Here is a 16,066-nt window from a genome sequence, read left to right as displayed (position 1 = left end):
GAACAGGAAGAAAGAAATGAGAATAGAGAAAATGAGAAGAAAAGAAAAGCCAGTGAGAATTTATCACACGAAATATAGGTGAAAAGTGCAATGTGAAGAATATGGAAACAGCCCCAAAAAAATCAAGGTTCAAGATGTATAGTATCAACAAGAAACCCATGAGTAACCAAAGATCTAGTCTCAAGCCCCTCAGGGGAGGTAAATGAGAAAGCGATCAGCCGCTGGGATGAGGTTTATACAATCACACATACGAATCGATCTCAGGTGGTAACGTCTGAGAATCGAAGTAACAAGGAGCAGCATCCATCGATGGGTCCATGACCATCGTCGGCATCGCAGTGAAGGACTCAAATCCGTTCATTAATGTCGAGTCCATACCCTGGGAAGAGATATCTTCGACCGACGTCTGTGGCAATCCAGAGAACGCAATGTCCTCGGAGGCCGCAGGCGGAGCAGCCGCCATGTCATCGCCTAGCGCATCCTGGTCAATATAGTTCTGGGCATTTTCGAGGACGATCTCCTCTTTCTGCACCATCCAATGCTTCAGGACATCCATGGGAGGATGGTTTCCACCGCCCTTGCCGCCGCGCTTCTCGCTGTCTTTGCCACGACCACCACGGCCTCTTTGGCACGGGTTGAAGTGGGTGCGACGAAGATGAGCGGCAGCGTTGTAGTTAGCACCGTATCTTTTGCCATTCCGACAAGCCTTGCAGTTGGCCAGGAATGTCTTGCCAGGGGAGATGTCAACACAAACCCAAACCTTGCGAACAACGGCATGGACCCGCTCAATGTGTCGACGCAGCTCGTGCTCTCCGTGAAAGCCATCCGGCTGGTCGTTGCACATGTTACAGTACGTCTTCGGACGTGGGGGCCGTTGTATCGAGGCCTTGGGAATGGCTGCAACCTCTTTGGCAGTACCATCCGACGATGAAATGCGAATCATCTTGTGCTGCTCAGCCACCTTGGGGGGTGAGCTGCTGTGTGGCTCGGCTTTGGGAGCAATGGGTCGAGTACCCTGAACGATCTGTTCTTGAGTCCTGCGAGCCGCCCTCGATGGCTGGGAGAGAGACGAGCTGTCGCTCTCGACAGACATAGAAGGCCTCATCTCCGTCGCAGTGGACGGAGAAAGTGTAGGAATGGGTGGATGGAAAGATGTAGAGGATGGAGCGGAGCAAGAAAATGACATTGAGCCAGAGGGCTCAGTGAAGGGGAGGGGGACTTCGGGGTTTGGGTGTCGGTGCATAGATGAGAAAGAAGCAGGGAAGGGGACGTTCAAGGGGGAGGTGGAGGTGACGAATTCAGAGGGAACGGAAAATGAGAAATTGGAGTCCAGATTCGGTCCCGAGGAATCGAATCTCATCATCCCCAAACCTCCGCACAGCGAGTCCGTAGTGGTACTCCTGCTCATTTCCACGGCAGCCGGCTGGACGGGCTGCTCAATCATGGTGGGGTTGGACATGGCTGTGAAATTCGTCGCCATCAGGTCAGGCTGGCCCTGATTTAACTGGGGTTCTTGCCGAAGTCCAGACATCGTCGAATCCGCAGAAAGCGCCATAGAAAGTGCCGAGACGTGTCCCTGGCCTTGGAAATCATCCAAGTACTGTTTAGCGTATTCGGAGGGCGTGTACTCGCTGACATGGTCAAGGCGGCGCTGCACACGCTGGGGTCCATAGGAGTGTCGAAAGCCCGTTGCAGGGGTTGTCAGCGACGGACGGTGAGCAACCGGTATCTGCTGACTCTGCGAGCGGACCATAGCCGTGTGCCGGGAGGAGGGCCCAGGACCAGAGTAAGAGACCGAGCTGCCTTTCCGAGAATTCGTTCTTGAGAGGCGTCGAGTAGTCTCAGGAGCCGCCGGCGAAGACGCATGAGACAGCTCGCGCGTCAGATCAACGGTCACTGGAGGTTCCGGAGTCTGCCAAGTGTCAATCCAAGGACTGTTGGCGGGAGATGACAGAAGAGAAGAAGATCATGGAATAGCGCGGGAGGGACAAAATGGGTAAAAACGCAGGTATGGAGGAGAGGCGGGAGCAGAAGACCAAGATAGATCACATACGGTGACTCGTCGTTTCGGTGGAGGAAGACCAGAACCAGGTAGGGTCCGGGGGGTATCCTGTCGTAACCGTTTCCCAGATTTCTCGAGAGCCGCACCGCCATCTTCAGGAAGACCAGAACCGGGAACCGGGCGGTAACTGGACGAGGCGACAGAGGATATGGAAGAGGAGGCCGTGGTGGTCATGAACTGACTTAACCGCTGACTCCAAAGTTCGTTTCGCTCTGATTCCGGAAGATGGGAGTGTCGATCCAAGAAAGCGTCCCGATACCCAGAGATGGCCCGTGTGAAGAGTTCGTCGTCGGCCATGGTGCCAGCCATAGTGGGTGAAGAAGTCCTCGCTGAGTGCTGCCTCTTCTCACGTAGGATGAGCGAGGAGGGAGGTGCTGCTATCAGTATCAAGTGACTTCAGGGGATTGGAGAGGATCTCTAGAGCTAGCGCGAATTAGTATATGTATGGCAAGGGAAATCCTCTTGGTGACTTGCACCTCAGAGCGACCACGAGAGGGGAAAGACTGACTGGAATATAGAGATAGAGAGTAGTAGGGAGTAGTTAGAGAATAGCCCGATAGACACTGAGATCAGCGGGGCAGGCAGTGAAGTGTAGAAAGAGGAGTACACGGCAGAAGGGAGCAAGGCCGGTACAGATAAGATAGAAGGGTGGTGAGAGGTAAAATAGTATGGGAAGGGAAAGTTGTTGAATGAGATGAGATGAGATGATGAAGAGGGAGGAGGAGAGAGTAGGTAAGAGAGAGAGAGAGAGACAGATGGGGGGAGGAGATATATGAAGGCGCGGTGGAGTAAGAGAACAATGGGAAGTGCCAGATGGATGTTGACAAGGAAGATGACGATAACGATAAAGAACGAGGAGGCAGATGAGGTGGGAAGAGGTTATCAATTAAATGGAGCATCCACCATCCCCACACCCGGGTTGGTCGAAAGGTCCGGAGAGGGTCAAGGATGAAACTAAGGTGAGAATGGATTAGGAGGAAAGCAGAAAGCAAGAGGAGGGGAGGGGAGGGAAGGCAGAAAAGGGAAGGGGAGAAAATGGGTAAGGTACGAATGGTGGATGGAACGAGCATGAGCGAACAAAAGATCCGTCAGAAGGAGAAGCAGTAGTTGCAGGTTAGTTTAGGGAGTTCATGGCCCATCGAGAGGTTGAAACTGGGCGGGGATGGAAAGATGGAGGGAGGGATTGGAAGCCTCCCAGATGAGTCCAGACCCTCTTGGGATGGCCAGGATCTCTCTCGCAACTTTTTTTTGGGGGAGAGAGGAGTTGAATTAGGTAGTAATTTAGGAAGTAGTAGTATGGAAGTATTATGATTTTTCTCGATTTGGGTGACTGATTTCTTTAATTCTCATTTGATAGTTTTTGCTTTCCCCATTTTGATCTCCCATTTTGACTTTTCATTTTGATTCCTTTTTTATTTAATTCTTCTTCTTATTATCCATCTGTGTTTCCTTCTGTTCCCTCATTTTCTTTTTTACTTTTTCCCAAAAAGGGAAAGTATCAGGATGATGAAGAAGAGGTGGGGGGGAAAGTGTGAGCGAACCAAAACAAGAAGAAGTGAAAGAGGTAAGAAAATTAAAATAGAGAAAAAAGGAAATAATTATCATGGTCCACGGTTGTGATTTTTGGGGAAAGAGAAGGAGGGAGGAGGGGGAAATCGATTCACCGTCTGGGCCGAAGATGGTGATCAGAGCGCTAGTGCCGAAAAGAGAAGAGACCACTTAAAACTAGGTACTAACCAGTGGCCGTCAGTATTATTTTTTTTTTACTTTAATTCTGGGGGGGGAGAGGGAATAGGGAAAGGGAAAGAGTAAAATTGGGAGATGGGTGAAAAGCACACTAAGCACTGTAAGGTAGGAAAGAGAAGTAGGAAAAGGAAGGAGGGAGAGAACACGACCAACCCACGTCCAGCAGACCAGTAATGGCGGTCCTCAGTCAGCAAAGGAAAAAATGGGAAGACACACCACCTCCCAAATCAGGACTAGACCTAGTACTGGGAAAGGTCAAGGGGAGGGTGACACGCTGACTGTTCAACAGAGGCCCGAATTGGACCTGGTTGCAACGGGTTAGACACATCGATCGGACGAGTCGCAGTGGAAGGACAAACACGGTGTGTGCGCCCCAAAGTGAGGCAGCGAAACGGATTCCATCGTCATCGACCCGGACCAGCAAAAGCACCTGCTGCGCTGGAAGGGTCATGATCAGTCATCCGAGTGGTTATGATGGGTTATGTGCACGGGATTATTATTACTACTAATCTTACTACTGTACGGAGTCCGACAATGACCAACTCTCCTATGGAGTCCCAAGCTAGTCTAGTTATTATTATGGGGACCGGCTGCACCAGTCCAATTCTGCTGGACTTTGATACGCTGTACCCGGTCTGCTGCAGCGCCTACGGCGGTACATGGGCTTGAAAGAATCCTGGGCCTGTTTCCCCAGCAGTGGTTCCGCAAGCCTCAGGTACCTACTGAGTCTAAGGTAGGAACAGTGACTCCAGGTTGAGGTACCCGAGTATGGTAGTCCTCCCACCAGCAGTGGCTTGCTGCGGCGGAGCAATGTACCAACGGTCCGGTTGGTGGCCAGTGGCAGGCCTCCTGCGCCCGTCTGCTCCGTACAAAGCACCCGGGAAGTCTACCAACTTTCCCCCCCTCGACTCTACGGCTGCCACGTCGATGTCAGGCTACACCCGTTCGGGCTTTTCTCGTCCCCATACTCCGTACATACTCCTACACTACCACGGTGCTCGTCACGGCCAACTCTAGTTGGTCTTACTCCTCCGTCAGTTGGTGATGCGCTTGCAGATGACGAGCCAGCCGGAACTCAAGTTGTCCCTTATCACGGTCGCTTGTTGTCGTATCAGGCGCGGGCAGCAGAATAACTGAGAGAAGTAAGATCTCCTGAACAGTTGAGCACAAACCTTCTCTACGTTGTGTCTGGACACGACACTTTGGAGTCGAGTCTAGATGAGCAAACTCCAAGGGGCGATTGGGTATCAACTGGGTTTGTTGTCGACCCCAGGCATCCCATTCTTCGTGGCTCTAGATCTTGCAAAAGAAGAAGCCGGTGGTCATAGTATATAGCAACAACTTAGGCAAGCGGCAGTAACCTGGGTACAGTCCCCGGAACAACCCGCAGTACCACGCGGAAGACATCCAGGGTTTGGCCGGCGTTGTCTGCACATGGCCGTCCAAGAATGACACGAGCTGGATCAGGTAATTCTTGACACGGACTGCTGACAGTAGTCTGCCCACCCTGTGGTCTCTAGGGGTATGGTGGCTATGGAGCGCCGTACCAGAGAGGTGACGAAAATCTTTCGTAAATCCAGCTGCTAGAATATTTCCCGGATCTTCCTCTGGCGCCGTGACCGGACGATCTCAAGACTATCGACGATGGACCGATCATTTTGGGGAAGGGGGGATGTGTGGGGCGAATGAAGATGCCGCCCAATACGCGGGAAGGGAGACCAGAGGTCACGTGATCACGTGACTCTCTCCCAATCAATACTAGACCACTGACAGCTGAGAGAACAGCTTGACTACTACTAGTACTACATACGTAGTACTTACTATTAATCGTTCACCCACGGTGGGATAGGAAGAACAGTTGGTCCATGGGATCAACTAGTCCATCATACTACTTACTCAATGAGTTAGTCGAGGAACGCTGTAAGTGACTAAGGGTTGCTGCGGATGGATTGGTCTATGTGCTGGCGTTTCACCTCCACCCTGCCAACACGATGATTAAATCTAACCAAATCATGATGGCTTAGGAACGCGCTCCCCCTCATGCTCTCACCGAAGGCAAGCGCTTTTGGCGGTCAACCGCTCCTCCACCGTTGTTTCAGAGTTCCAGCACCCACCACGAGCCCACTGCAGTGTCACCGCTTTTTTGAGGCATAACAAGCGATGACGATACTACGGAGTTGAAGTGACCACTATGGACCGACTACTGCACCGTAGGAGTCCATAGTGTGTCCCCGAACGGGTAAAGCGCCGTTTCTGGAACCGGCTATCGTGTCTGAACATGGCTCGAGCCAATGAACGACGGCGCTCATAGTGTCTCTTCCCGAATGGAGAAAACATAGACAGGGAAATCAGGGACGAGATACGTGGGATACTCGTGTGCAGAGTTGCTACTCCACTGTTGCCTCCGGCTTAACTGCGCGGGTGGAGGATTTGTTCTAGGAAATCCCCCTTTCGCCGATTCTCGAAGACAGTCGATTCTCCGGCCCTCGCTGGTCGGCAGAACGGAGTACACCGTCGCAGTATGAGCAACAGCGGGGTATTGAGTTGAACCCGTGAGTCATGCACACTGGCGGCAGCATTCACCACTTCGTCCTCAATCTTGACACTGTATCGAAGAAAAGCGACTGAGGGAATAATCATTAACTCTACGGAGTTAATCCGGTGGCAAATCTGGCTTCTCTACGGTCATGTCGGTCTGGGAAGTTGTTACCTCTCAACTGCATCCAAATACCGAGATTGCTTCGTAGTAGTGAACAACCAACAATCAACTCCACGATCGGTGAGGGAGAAATTTGTTGAAGTCTAGAAATCGCTGTTGCCTTTCAACAAAACAACCAGCATCGAGCATAATATGTCGGCGATGAACTGCGTCATTGCCAATTCTGCCCCTCCTGACTTCATCCCGCTTCAGTTTTCCCATCCCCACCATTCTTCCTATTGTCCGATACGGACACATTCTTCACTAACTCCCAGCTACTCTGCGAAATACACGTCGTTGTTAGCAGGCAAACACAATGCGATAGCACGATATTCTAATTGACAAAAACTTGTTCCGTTACAGATCGTATATATTGAACACCGTACTAGTGCCACTGATCGGATCTAAAGTAGTACTATATATACAAGAGTAGTATTCAACCAGTCCCGCCAGAGCAAGCGAATTGAAACCAGTGAAAGCATCATGATCATAACAATAAAAGGACAACTAGTAGTACTTATCTTACACCGTCCAAAGCAACAGCCAGAATGGCACTGTTTGGCACTATTCATCGAGCTGATGCTACTAAGTGCACAGCTTCATGAGTAAAGTCCTGTTGACAGACCATAGTACCAACACACCACGTGATACTAGTTAGTCAATAATAGTAGCCATCCCTAACTATCCACTTAGTACATGACAACAACCATACAATGAATCTACTAAAATCCCCCCTCTACAACCAAAACAAGAAAACCTATCCCTAGCCCGTCTTCCAGAAAGTGGAGGGCGATAAGTAATCATTCATGACTACCCTACTTACCAAATATAGCACCAAGTCCGGGAACAACGGGCTTTCAGCGATTTAATTTCACGCATCCTCGGAGAGTAAGAGTAAGACACCCAATAATGCGACAATTTTCTCGGCCAGTACGGAGTAGCGGAAATAAGTCGGCTACCGGAAATAAGCAGAGAGAATGCATTGATAGAAAATGTCAAAGCGATGAATAGACAACAACTACCTATAGAACAACCGGAAAGTATAACTATGGAGTCAATGAAGATGATGATCATACGGTCCTCTCCTCCTGGCTGGCATCTGTTGACAAGTTGATGGAACTAACTGACTAAACTAAATTATCAACTAGCTAGCATTCGCTGCGCTCACAACTTGTTTTCACACCAATGCACTGTGATAAGTCTTAGGCGGACATTTGAGATTTGTCGTAGGATGTAAGTTAGTTAGTGAAGCCAGCTGGGCGACAATTTTCATCGATGCCTGCCAGCTTTCTTAGATTATGTTTAGTACGCAGGTACTTTTTCGTACCTTGTTCCCCGATCGACTTGGGCGTTGTCTGGAGAAGCGATGATGATGATGATGATGATGATGGATGAAAGGGAGGGGAAAGAACAGAAACCGACATGGGGACAAAAATAGATGCGTGACGCTATTCCGTGGGCGTCATGGTCGGTGGTAGCAAAGCACCCCTATTCGATGGGCAAGGGGATCGGCGGGCCCGCTAGACGTTCTGTGATCGTCCAATTTCCCTGAAGGGGGTGGGATGATAGGCTGGAAAAGGCTTTCAAAGTGGTCCACTAGTTCGTACCATCTGTGATTCCATGCAGGATGCGCATACAGCAGTGTGTGCTGCCGGTTGATGGTGGAAAAAGCAGGGAAGAAAGTTTTTTGGGTTGAGTATCCCCCTCTCTCTTTCTCTCTTTGCTCTCTCCAGGTTTTAGCGTATGCCTGACTTGGGCAGTTGTCACGCTAACTTATTTCCGAACCAAGGACCTTGCAAAGCTGACATTTTTATCCCTGAGAAATAGTACTTAGGTAGTTGGTGATTGTGTCTGTTTGCTTTTTTTTTTTTTTTTTTTTTTTGTTTGGGTTCAATTACTATTATTTTTTACTCGGGTCGAAAGGGGAAAGTATCTAGACCTGGGACAGTTACCGAACATTGGAAGGTTCCATGGGACGCCCGGTTGGCGCTATCTTGCCAAACTGCAACTGACAGCGAATCATTTAAGATTTGAGGCCGGAGCTGTTGGGCCACCCGCCCTTCCCATAGAAACGATTCAGGTCACTGCACTTAGTCTAGTTACTTAGGTCACCAACACCCACCTCTTTTCCGCGTCAAAAGGCTAAACTTATCATCTTACTTGAAACCACTATGACAACATCTTCGCTGGGGTGATCGGAAACGGCTGCCGCCCATGCCCAACCAGTCCTAATTAGTCAGTTTTGTGCCTTACTCGATCCCTGTTCAAGATGTGATCGAGTCAGGCTATGGGCTGAGACTGGAGATTCGGGCAACGATAATGGCTTGGAAGACGGGACAGAAGAGGCGAGATCAACCCTCGATGTGTGAGATCTCATGAAGCCCACCAACTGGCTGGGACTGCGTAGGCCCGGTTAGCCAGGGCATCTGAACGCTCGGTATGTTCAATGATGTGGCCGATTGATCCATGCTGATACGAACACCAGTTATCCTTGTTTGGGCCGATCCTTCTGTGTATTGTCAGCTAGGAAGGACTGCCTATACGTGCAATTCACCAAGTTTCGGACAGCCCGCCACAGGCAGGCCTGGGCGTCCTTCAAAAGCGAGTCTGGAACGGCGTTTAGCCAGCCGCTGGGCCAAATATCAGCTCGTTGTCCTCGCCTGAATGGGTGCTATGACCGCCAAAGGCAACGGGATTCTATGCCCTGGGCCGGATCTGTGTCTTTGATTGGATCCCACATTGAAAATTCCATGATGACGCGGCTGAACAAGTCGAATATTTTGTGGATGGTCTCACTTCCTCAAACGTTGCTTTGCTGCTTTATTGCTAAGCCTTGCATTGCCTGAAGGATTAACCGCTGAGCCTTGTTTCGTCCAGGTGGCTGTGGCGATGCTCCGTTGCAACGCCAAATGGCGCATCTCCAGGCTAGACTTGTCAGCTCTAGTTGTCAGATAGATCCTTGCAGATCAGTGTAGCTAGTATGATGAGTACTCTTTACGCCGAGTAATCCTCAGCCACGTACGAGGTGCAAGACTCTGGAGGAGAGGTACCATTCTTTTAGCTCAAGCGGTTCTAGACTGGCCATCGGCTATTCTCGCTTGTCTTCGCGACACTGTCCCTTTCACAAGGAAGTTTGATACAGCATTTCTGCCTCCGCGTTGATGTCGACATCTGCGCCACATTACTCTGCATTTGATTCAAATCAGTATGCTTTCATATTGTCACATTCGCTTCGGTAGGCAAATGGTGAGGTTGTGATGGCATGCTCTGTGGTATACATTGCAATGTGGTGATAAGAATAAAAAATAGGCAGGTACGTCGATTGGTACCATCGGAGCAGTCATCATCAGGCTGTTGCTTCAGATAGCTCCGCCTGTTGTTACTACTAGAATAGTCTGCATCCTTCCGTTTCTACTTCCAAATGTTAGCGGAACTCTGGCATCAGGAGAATCGGATAAGCTTAATTTGTTCAAGAGTCTTCGTTTTATTTTAAAGGGTGACAGTTGATAACACCAATACAGATCCTCAATCAGTTCTGGAGGCAAGTCACTTCATGAGGCGATGTCGCTGTGACTTATCTACCGAAACTTCGGGAAAATATCTTCAAAAGTTGACTCTTCCTGTTGCATGAGGTGTTCAGACTCTAGCATTTCGATACGTTATTACCTTGCGACCATCTTATAATCATCCTCGCAATCTTCGCCATTTGAAAATTTACTAGTGTTCTTGAGTTCGCAAGGGGGACAATCGGTATTTCTTTCATGATAACAGGCCTCTATCGAATTTGTGACATCCTTTCGATGTCCGCACAATACCTGCGGTCCTACCTTACCACCATATAATAACTCGTTGTGGAAAAACTATTCAATTGATCCGGGGGCCTCGGTGTTATGTTAAAGCATTGTCACTTTATTCATGATGTCGACTGCAGTAATTGGGGGAGTCAGCATCATCATACTAGTACTAGTAAGGCACGAATATATATAATACCATGACATCTTTTGACTTCATTCCGTAATGTGCATGGTTATCAGGTCATTGGTTATGGCCTGGTATTGAAGTGACGCAGTACTTCGTGGTACATGAAACGGCTCTATGCACAACGATTGGAGCCGTGTTGCTCGTCAATGGTGGGTGTTGAGAGGACTCATCCGAAAGCTGATGGTGAGGTAAGTCTGGGGAAAGACACCGGCTACTATGAGGGATGATGGGAGAAACAATCTGGCGAAGTTGTCTCGAAGGCAAGTCCAAGGGACTGGGGCTGCCAATATAATATACTACACAATACGCGACAGATAAAAATTCATGTTTTGTGAGATTGCCGATCTGATAGGGGCGTACTTTAGTAAATTTGACGTTCAAGTAGTCCCACCTCGCCACCATCTACATGGTACTTTATAGCTCCAATCTTGCGAAGTAGTGTTCTGCAGCCCTTCTCCAGGCCGTCTCCAACGGCGTAGCTATGTGGTCATTGCGCAACAATCATACCACCATACCAAACAGGCGTTGAGGCATATCGGATGCTTCTTGGCCTCTTCTACACTTGCATCATACGCAGCCAGTCGACATATGCAACTCACGCGGGCCATATGCAAACCTTCGTGTACTCACCGGCAGACGTTTCATTGTAATGATTCGAGACAAAATTGGTTCAGCGACAATGCTTGAAGATTTGCACGAGAGCTGGCGAACAGCTAGACGATGAAGTCATGGGCCGTTGAAACTGCGATAGCTCACTATTGGGCCCTGTACGATCAATGGGACCGTGACATCAGACGTGCCACTTATCTTGCGACAATCAAAGACTGCACCCACTTTTTCAGTTGCAGTGTCGACTCGGGGCCTGCCATTGCACAGGCAAAAGCGCGAGAAAAATAACCTTGGAAGCAATCGAAGGTGGAGAAGAGGTCGGATGGTACCGAGAGGAGAGTGGAGGAAAGGCCTGTGTGTAGTTGGTACAAAATGAGGAAGAAAGGACCATAGTTCTTTTGTGAGATAGTGACGAGAAAGATGCACTGACGTCAGATTGCCACCCTGGAATCAGATCCCCCACAATTGCAAAAAGGCTGTCATGACATTAGTCTGTAATTACTAGGCCGATTATATAGGGTCGGCTCTTGCCTCTTTGCGCCGCATCCTCCACCTTCTTTTCCAGCTGAATATATTTGCCAGACAATGAAAGGGTCAATCCAATAATTCATTTTCTGTCAAATTACTACCACACTCTCTCCAAAAATCTACTCGAAACTGCATGGACCAATATTCCACGTGACCTATCTTTCGCTGGCCTCAGGAAGCCACGTCATTCGGCGGTGAAGCGCAGTCCCTCACTTTTCTGCCCCTTAAAGAAAGAACAATCGGGAAGGCGCGCCGTCGCGCTGCTGCAAAAGGGGAAGCGGGCCTCCATCAAAAGCGATCGTCATCCTCGTCTTCTTCCCCTCATCCTCGTCCTAATACTTTCCTCGCTCTCTCCGTTCGATACACTCTCTTTCGCCATCACCATCTTCTTTCCCATCCTTCACCCCTATCACCGGATAATCTCTCCTTGTACATCAACATGTCCGATCCCACCCTCTATCTCTACACTTCCCTGACTGCGGGGTCGTCCCACATCGTCACCGCAACGGCACGCCTGGAGACAATTCTCAAAGCCAACAAGCTCCCCTTCCGCGCAATCGATGTGGCCACGGACGAAGTAGCCAGGAAGCTCTGGGGCCGTCGCTCCAAGGGCAAGAAACTTCCTGGCTTGGTGAAATTCGGCACTGTTGTCGGAGTACGTATTCTTCCCCCATCCCAGCGCAGACAGGCTAGGTGGCTACTACTAGCGACGGAAGCTCAAATATCTACTGGGGACTACCAGCTAACATCTTCAAATTACAGGACTTGGAGCAAGTTGAAGAATGGAATGAGTATGGTGAGCTGAGGATGCAGGTTAACAGTGTCGAAGACATCGACAGTATTCCCGCAACTAGTACTCCGATCGCACCCCCCTCGGCCGCATCTACCCCCACTCCCGAACCCACTACCCTCAAACAGAGCACAATCAAGATTCAAAGCCCCCCGTCCAAAGAGACCCCGAAGGACACTGCTATCACGGCTGCTATGCGCCAGGCTAGTGGGGAGGCCGCTGCCAAGGCTAAGGGTAGCGGCACTCAACCTGCCCCGGCTAAGGAACCTGCCCCAGCAAAGGAACCTGCCCCGGCAAAGGAACCTGCCCCGGCAAAGGAACCTGCCCCGGCAAAGGAACCCGCCCCGGCAGTTACAGAACAAAAAGAGACCCCGAAAGAGACCCCTGCGGCTGGCGAGCAGTCCCAAGCAGGCAAGGAAGATACTGTACGTGGGAACGAGGCTGCTCCCGATACTCAGGCTAGCAAGCCTAAGCGGCCGCCTCTCGTGCCCGAGGTAGCTGCAGAGTCGTCTGCTAATTTTCATGCTGATGCTGCTGAAGCTTTAGGAATGGTTCAGCACCACCGTGGCTCCATCATCTCCGCCACATCCAAAGAAGAACAAGAAAAAGTTGCACAGGACTTGCGGAAGTCTATTTCCGGGGGTCAACAGGATCTTCTCAAGTCCTTGAGGGAGGATAATGCGGCGCGGACAGATCAGGAGGAGACTATTGAAGAAGAGTAGGAATGGAGGTGAAACCCAGGATGGGACCCCGGTCGACAGAAAGCGCGGGCTGCCAAAGTCAACGGCCGGGGTTTTGCGGTTGCATTCATTTTGAGACGACGAATACGACTCAGCGTCCTAGTTTCGGTTATCGCGAGACTCTTACCGTTTATCTTCGTTCCCTGTAAAGATACCAGCTTTCACTGTTGCTTGCTTGCTTGCTTGCTTGCTGTTTATTTCTTACTTTGTAACTTGCATTCAATGCTGTATATGTTCGAACTGGACTCATTTCCCATTACATACATAGTTGATGATCCCACTGTTTACCTACTCTATCCGATCCGTATACCCAACCCATAACCTTCTAAATATGCCTGAACGCGCATCATCCGCCCGTAACCGATCAAGTACTCTTTGAACCTTTTTCGTTCATCACATGTCGACAGGGAAAACACCCGAACAAGGGCCCATGAGATTTCTGTAAGGCGCCAGGAAGAAGCTAGAAAACGCAAAGAACAAATAAGAAATGCGAGCGATCGCAACCAAAATCGTGTCACATGAACCGGAAAACTTTTGTTTATGGTTTCCTTCCCCCTCCTCTATTCTTATTATTTATTGGATTATTATTCGTTTCAGTTTACTCCTTGCGATACTTGTTAACAGTCTCGCGGAGCTTAGCGATGACGTCGGCGGGATCCTGGGCGCCAAAGACGGCCGAGCCCGCAACGATGACGTTGGCGCCAGCCTCAGCAGCCTGGTCAATCGTGCCCAGTCCCAAGCCACCATCCACCTCGATGTTGAGGTTAGGGTATTTTTCGCGCAGAGCTTTGACCTTGGGCAGCTCGGAGGCCATGAACTTCTGACCACCGAATCCGGGGTGAACGGTCATAACCAGGACCATCTGATAGTTGCCAAGAGAGATAGCGTTAGCATGTTGTTACGTACTCCATAGCTTGAACTTTAACCAACATCTCTCTCCACTATAGACTAGTACATGGATGTGGGGTATGCTCCGCAAAGATGTGCTGAGAGGGGAAAATTTATGGGGATGTAGTAGGATCAACTCACATCCGGACGTTCCTTCTCGTTCTCATTTGCCAGAATATCCCAGAGGACGTCGACGGGGGTATCGGGCTTGATAGCAATTCCGGCCTGCATGCCCTCCTCGTGGATATAGCGGATGAGGTCCTTGGGGCTGGTCTTGGTGGTTGTGGTGTTGTCGGCGGGACTGGTAGCAGCGGTGGAGGAAATGGCGGCTTCGTAGTGGAAGCAGTAGAGATCACAGCCGGCGTCTTTGAAGTCCTTGACCCATTTGTGGGGCTGTATGGGGAATGAGCATGAGCTTGAGGTTCATTGAGGTATGTACGATAGTGGTAGAAAGGGGAGCCAGACGCACCTCCTGAATCATCATGTGGCAGTCAAAGGTACCCTTGCCGTGGGGTTCGGTGGGACGAGCAACATGAGAGCGAATCTTGGTGACGACGGGGGCGCCAAAGGTCATGTTGGGGACGAAGTGGCCGTCCATGATGTCGACGTGCAACCAGTCGGATCCTTGGGCGATCTTGGTCGAGCATTCGCTGCCCAGGGTGCCGAAGTCGGCACTCAGGATGGAGGGAGCAATGATAGCTGGCGGGGACATGGTGGATAAGACCTGGAAGGAGGGGGACTTTAGAGGTAGGTAGTAGGCTAATTGGTATCTGGGATGAAAATATGAAGCGGATTTAAGAAGAATTTATTTAAGATTCGGTATTATGCGGTACCACCGGAGATGGAGGAAGTGGAGGGGCACCGGATTTATAGTTACGGACACTTATTATTCTGATGACGGGTCACCGACGAACGAGGGGCGCGGTGAAAGGAATGGGGGGGTGGGAAGGGAGAGCCACAGTGACCCGGGAGTGGATATCAACAAATATGGAGACTCCATCACGGCCAAAAGGGCAACGAGCCATAAGTCAGCCGGATGTTGATATCACCGCCATTATTTTTGCAGTATTCAGTTCTTGCCTGTCGACGTCAGTTCAATCCCTCCGGAGTACCCAAAAGGGAAATCTGCTGCCCGTCGATAAGGGCTAGGGTCCTGGATTGCACGTGGGGGGAGACTTGGCTGCAGCCCGGTGGGGGCCTGGGTGCCTGAACACCCGGTCGAGACTCGCGCCCAATGCATGTCACGGGTTACACCCCCAATTGGGAACTGGCCATCTACTTGACCAGTAGTGCACATCTCCTTGTCCAGTTCATCCATCCTCCCTGTCGTGACCATCCTTTCCGATGCCGACACGCTGGTCCGGTGACTCAACCATCTCCCTTTCCAGTTTGCCCGTTGGGATCTGTACGCGGACCGGATTTCCCTTTTCTGTGCTTTCCTGCGGCAGTCGACAGCTGGCCCATGCTCAATAGTATGTGACTGAGTTGGCTTATGCTACTTAAGCTGGCCGTGGCTGGATTACCCGCGCTGCTTATCATCATATCTACAGTAGTAGCCCCTCTCCATCAATTCCCATTGATGCTTGATCATGATGATTCGAAATCAATTCCTTAGTCTACTCATAAGTCCACTACCACTTCCAATAATCCACCCCATGGCACGCACTGGCAACGGCTATTGACCGCTTGGACTATCTCCGCTTGCCCATTGTTTTCTAAAGATAGAGCACCGGGCGCTTAGAGCCTGCCAATCACACGAACACCTCCCCCATCACACACAGCTTCAATCTCTGGCTGGAGGGCGGTTCTTTGCAGACACAAAGATCTTCACCCCACGCTGATTGGCACGCTTGCCTCCCGAGTCCGTCCGTTGTCGCCCATCATGGCTGGCCGACTGTTCGGATTCGTCGTGGCCGAAGCGCCCATCATCCCACCACCAATGATATCATCTTCAGCTTGTCCAGTGGCAGGGATTACGGGTGCTTTGTGCGCAATGTTGCAGTAGTTCCTGCAGGTCTGGTGAT

The 16,066-nt window shown here is 50.4% G+C and overlaps 5 protein-coding genes across 5 annotated transcripts; 1 reads left to right on the top strand and 4 right to left on the bottom strand.

Moving 5' to 3' along the window:
- BO83DRAFT_18826 (uncharacterized protein) lies at positions 1-2,564 on the bottom strand. Its single transcript, XM_025526528.1, has 3 exons — positions 2,537-2,564; positions 2,054-2,479; positions 1-1,912 (listed from the first exon to the last, which is right to left on the bottom strand). Exons 2-3 carry the CDS (start codon positions 2,369-2,371, stop codon positions 242-244), a joined length of 1,989 nt encoding a protein of 662 aa, XP_025389009.1. The 5' UTR covers positions 2,372-2,479; positions 2,537-2,564; the 3' UTR covers positions 1-241.
- Positions 2,456-3,389, bottom strand: BO83DRAFT_18655 (uncharacterized protein). Its single transcript, XM_025526511.1, has 2 exons — positions 2,571-3,389; positions 2,456-2,479 (listed from the first exon to the last, which is right to left on the bottom strand). Exon 1 carries the CDS (start codon positions 3,130-3,132, stop codon positions 2,632-2,634), a length of 501 nt encoding a protein of 166 aa, XP_025389008.1. The 5' UTR covers positions 3,133-3,389; the 3' UTR covers positions 2,456-2,479; positions 2,571-2,631.
- Positions 3,390-3,895: 506 nt separating this feature from the next.
- Positions 3,896-4,417, bottom strand: BO83DRAFT_18634 (uncharacterized protein). Its single transcript, XM_025526508.1, has one exon. The coding sequence runs from the start codon at positions 4,257-4,259 to the stop codon at positions 3,996-3,998; it is 264 nt and encodes an 87-aa protein (XP_025389007.1). The 5' UTR covers positions 4,260-4,417; the 3' UTR covers positions 3,896-3,995.
- Positions 4,418-11,629: 7,212 nt separating this feature from the next.
- On the top strand, positions 11,630-13,446 carry BO83DRAFT_377941 (uncharacterized protein). The gene is made up of 2 exons (XM_025531125.1): positions 11,630-12,279; positions 12,387-13,446. The coding sequence occupies exons 1-2, from the start codon at positions 12,064-12,066 to the stop codon at positions 13,134-13,136; spliced, it is 966 nt and encodes a 321-aa protein (XP_025389006.1). The 5' UTR covers positions 11,630-12,063; the 3' UTR covers positions 13,137-13,446.
- Positions 13,447-13,752: 306 nt separating this feature from the next.
- Positions 13,753-15,064, bottom strand: BO83DRAFT_416739 (ribulose-phosphate 3-epimerase RPE1; the record flags this gene model as incomplete). Its single annotated transcript, XM_025534716.1, has 3 exons — positions 14,512-15,064; positions 14,184-14,435; positions 13,753-14,016 (listed from the first exon to the last, which is right to left on the bottom strand). Exons 1-3 carry the CDS (start codon positions 14,752-14,754, stop codon positions 13,753-13,755), a joined length of 759 nt encoding a protein of 252 aa, XP_025389005.1. The 5' UTR covers positions 14,755-15,064.
- Between the last annotated feature and the right edge of the window lie 1,002 nt (positions 15,065-16,066).

The sequence above is a fragment of the Aspergillus eucalypticola genome (genome assembly GCF_003184535.1).
Source record: "Aspergillus eucalypticola CBS 122712 chromosome Unknown BO83scaffold_10, whole genome shotgun sequence".
NCBI lineage: Eukaryota > Fungi > Ascomycota > Eurotiomycetes > Eurotiales > Aspergillaceae > Aspergillus > Aspergillus eucalypticola.
Note: the sequence above shows the minus strand (reverse complement) of the source record. Positions and strands in the feature narration are given on the sequence as shown.

Bases quoted from the DNA above. Each gene is read 5' to 3' on its own strand.
- BO83DRAFT_377941 (XM_025531125.1), top strand. From the start codon at position 12,064: ATGTCCGATCCCACCCTCTATCTCTACACTTCCCTGACTGCGGGGTCG. The intron at 12,280-12,386 runs GTACGTATTCTT...TTCAAATTACAG, and splicing joins AATTCGGCACTGTTGTCGGA to GACTTGGAGCAAGTTGAAGA.
- BO83DRAFT_18655 (XM_025526511.1), bottom strand. From the start codon at position 3,132: ATGCTCGTTCCATCCACCATTCGTACCTTACCCATTTTCTCCCCTTCC.
- BO83DRAFT_18634 (XM_025526508.1), bottom strand. From the start codon at position 4,259: ATGACCCTTCCAGCGCAGCAGGTGCTTTTGCTGGTCCGGGTCGATGAC.
- BO83DRAFT_18826 (XM_025526528.1), bottom strand. From the start codon at position 2,371: ATGGCTGGCACCATGGCCGACGACGAACTCTTCACACGGGCCATCTCT. The intron at 1,913-2,053 runs GTATGTGATCTA...GACACTTGGCAG, and splicing joins CACCGAAACGACGAGTCACC to ACTCCGGAACCTCCAGTGAC.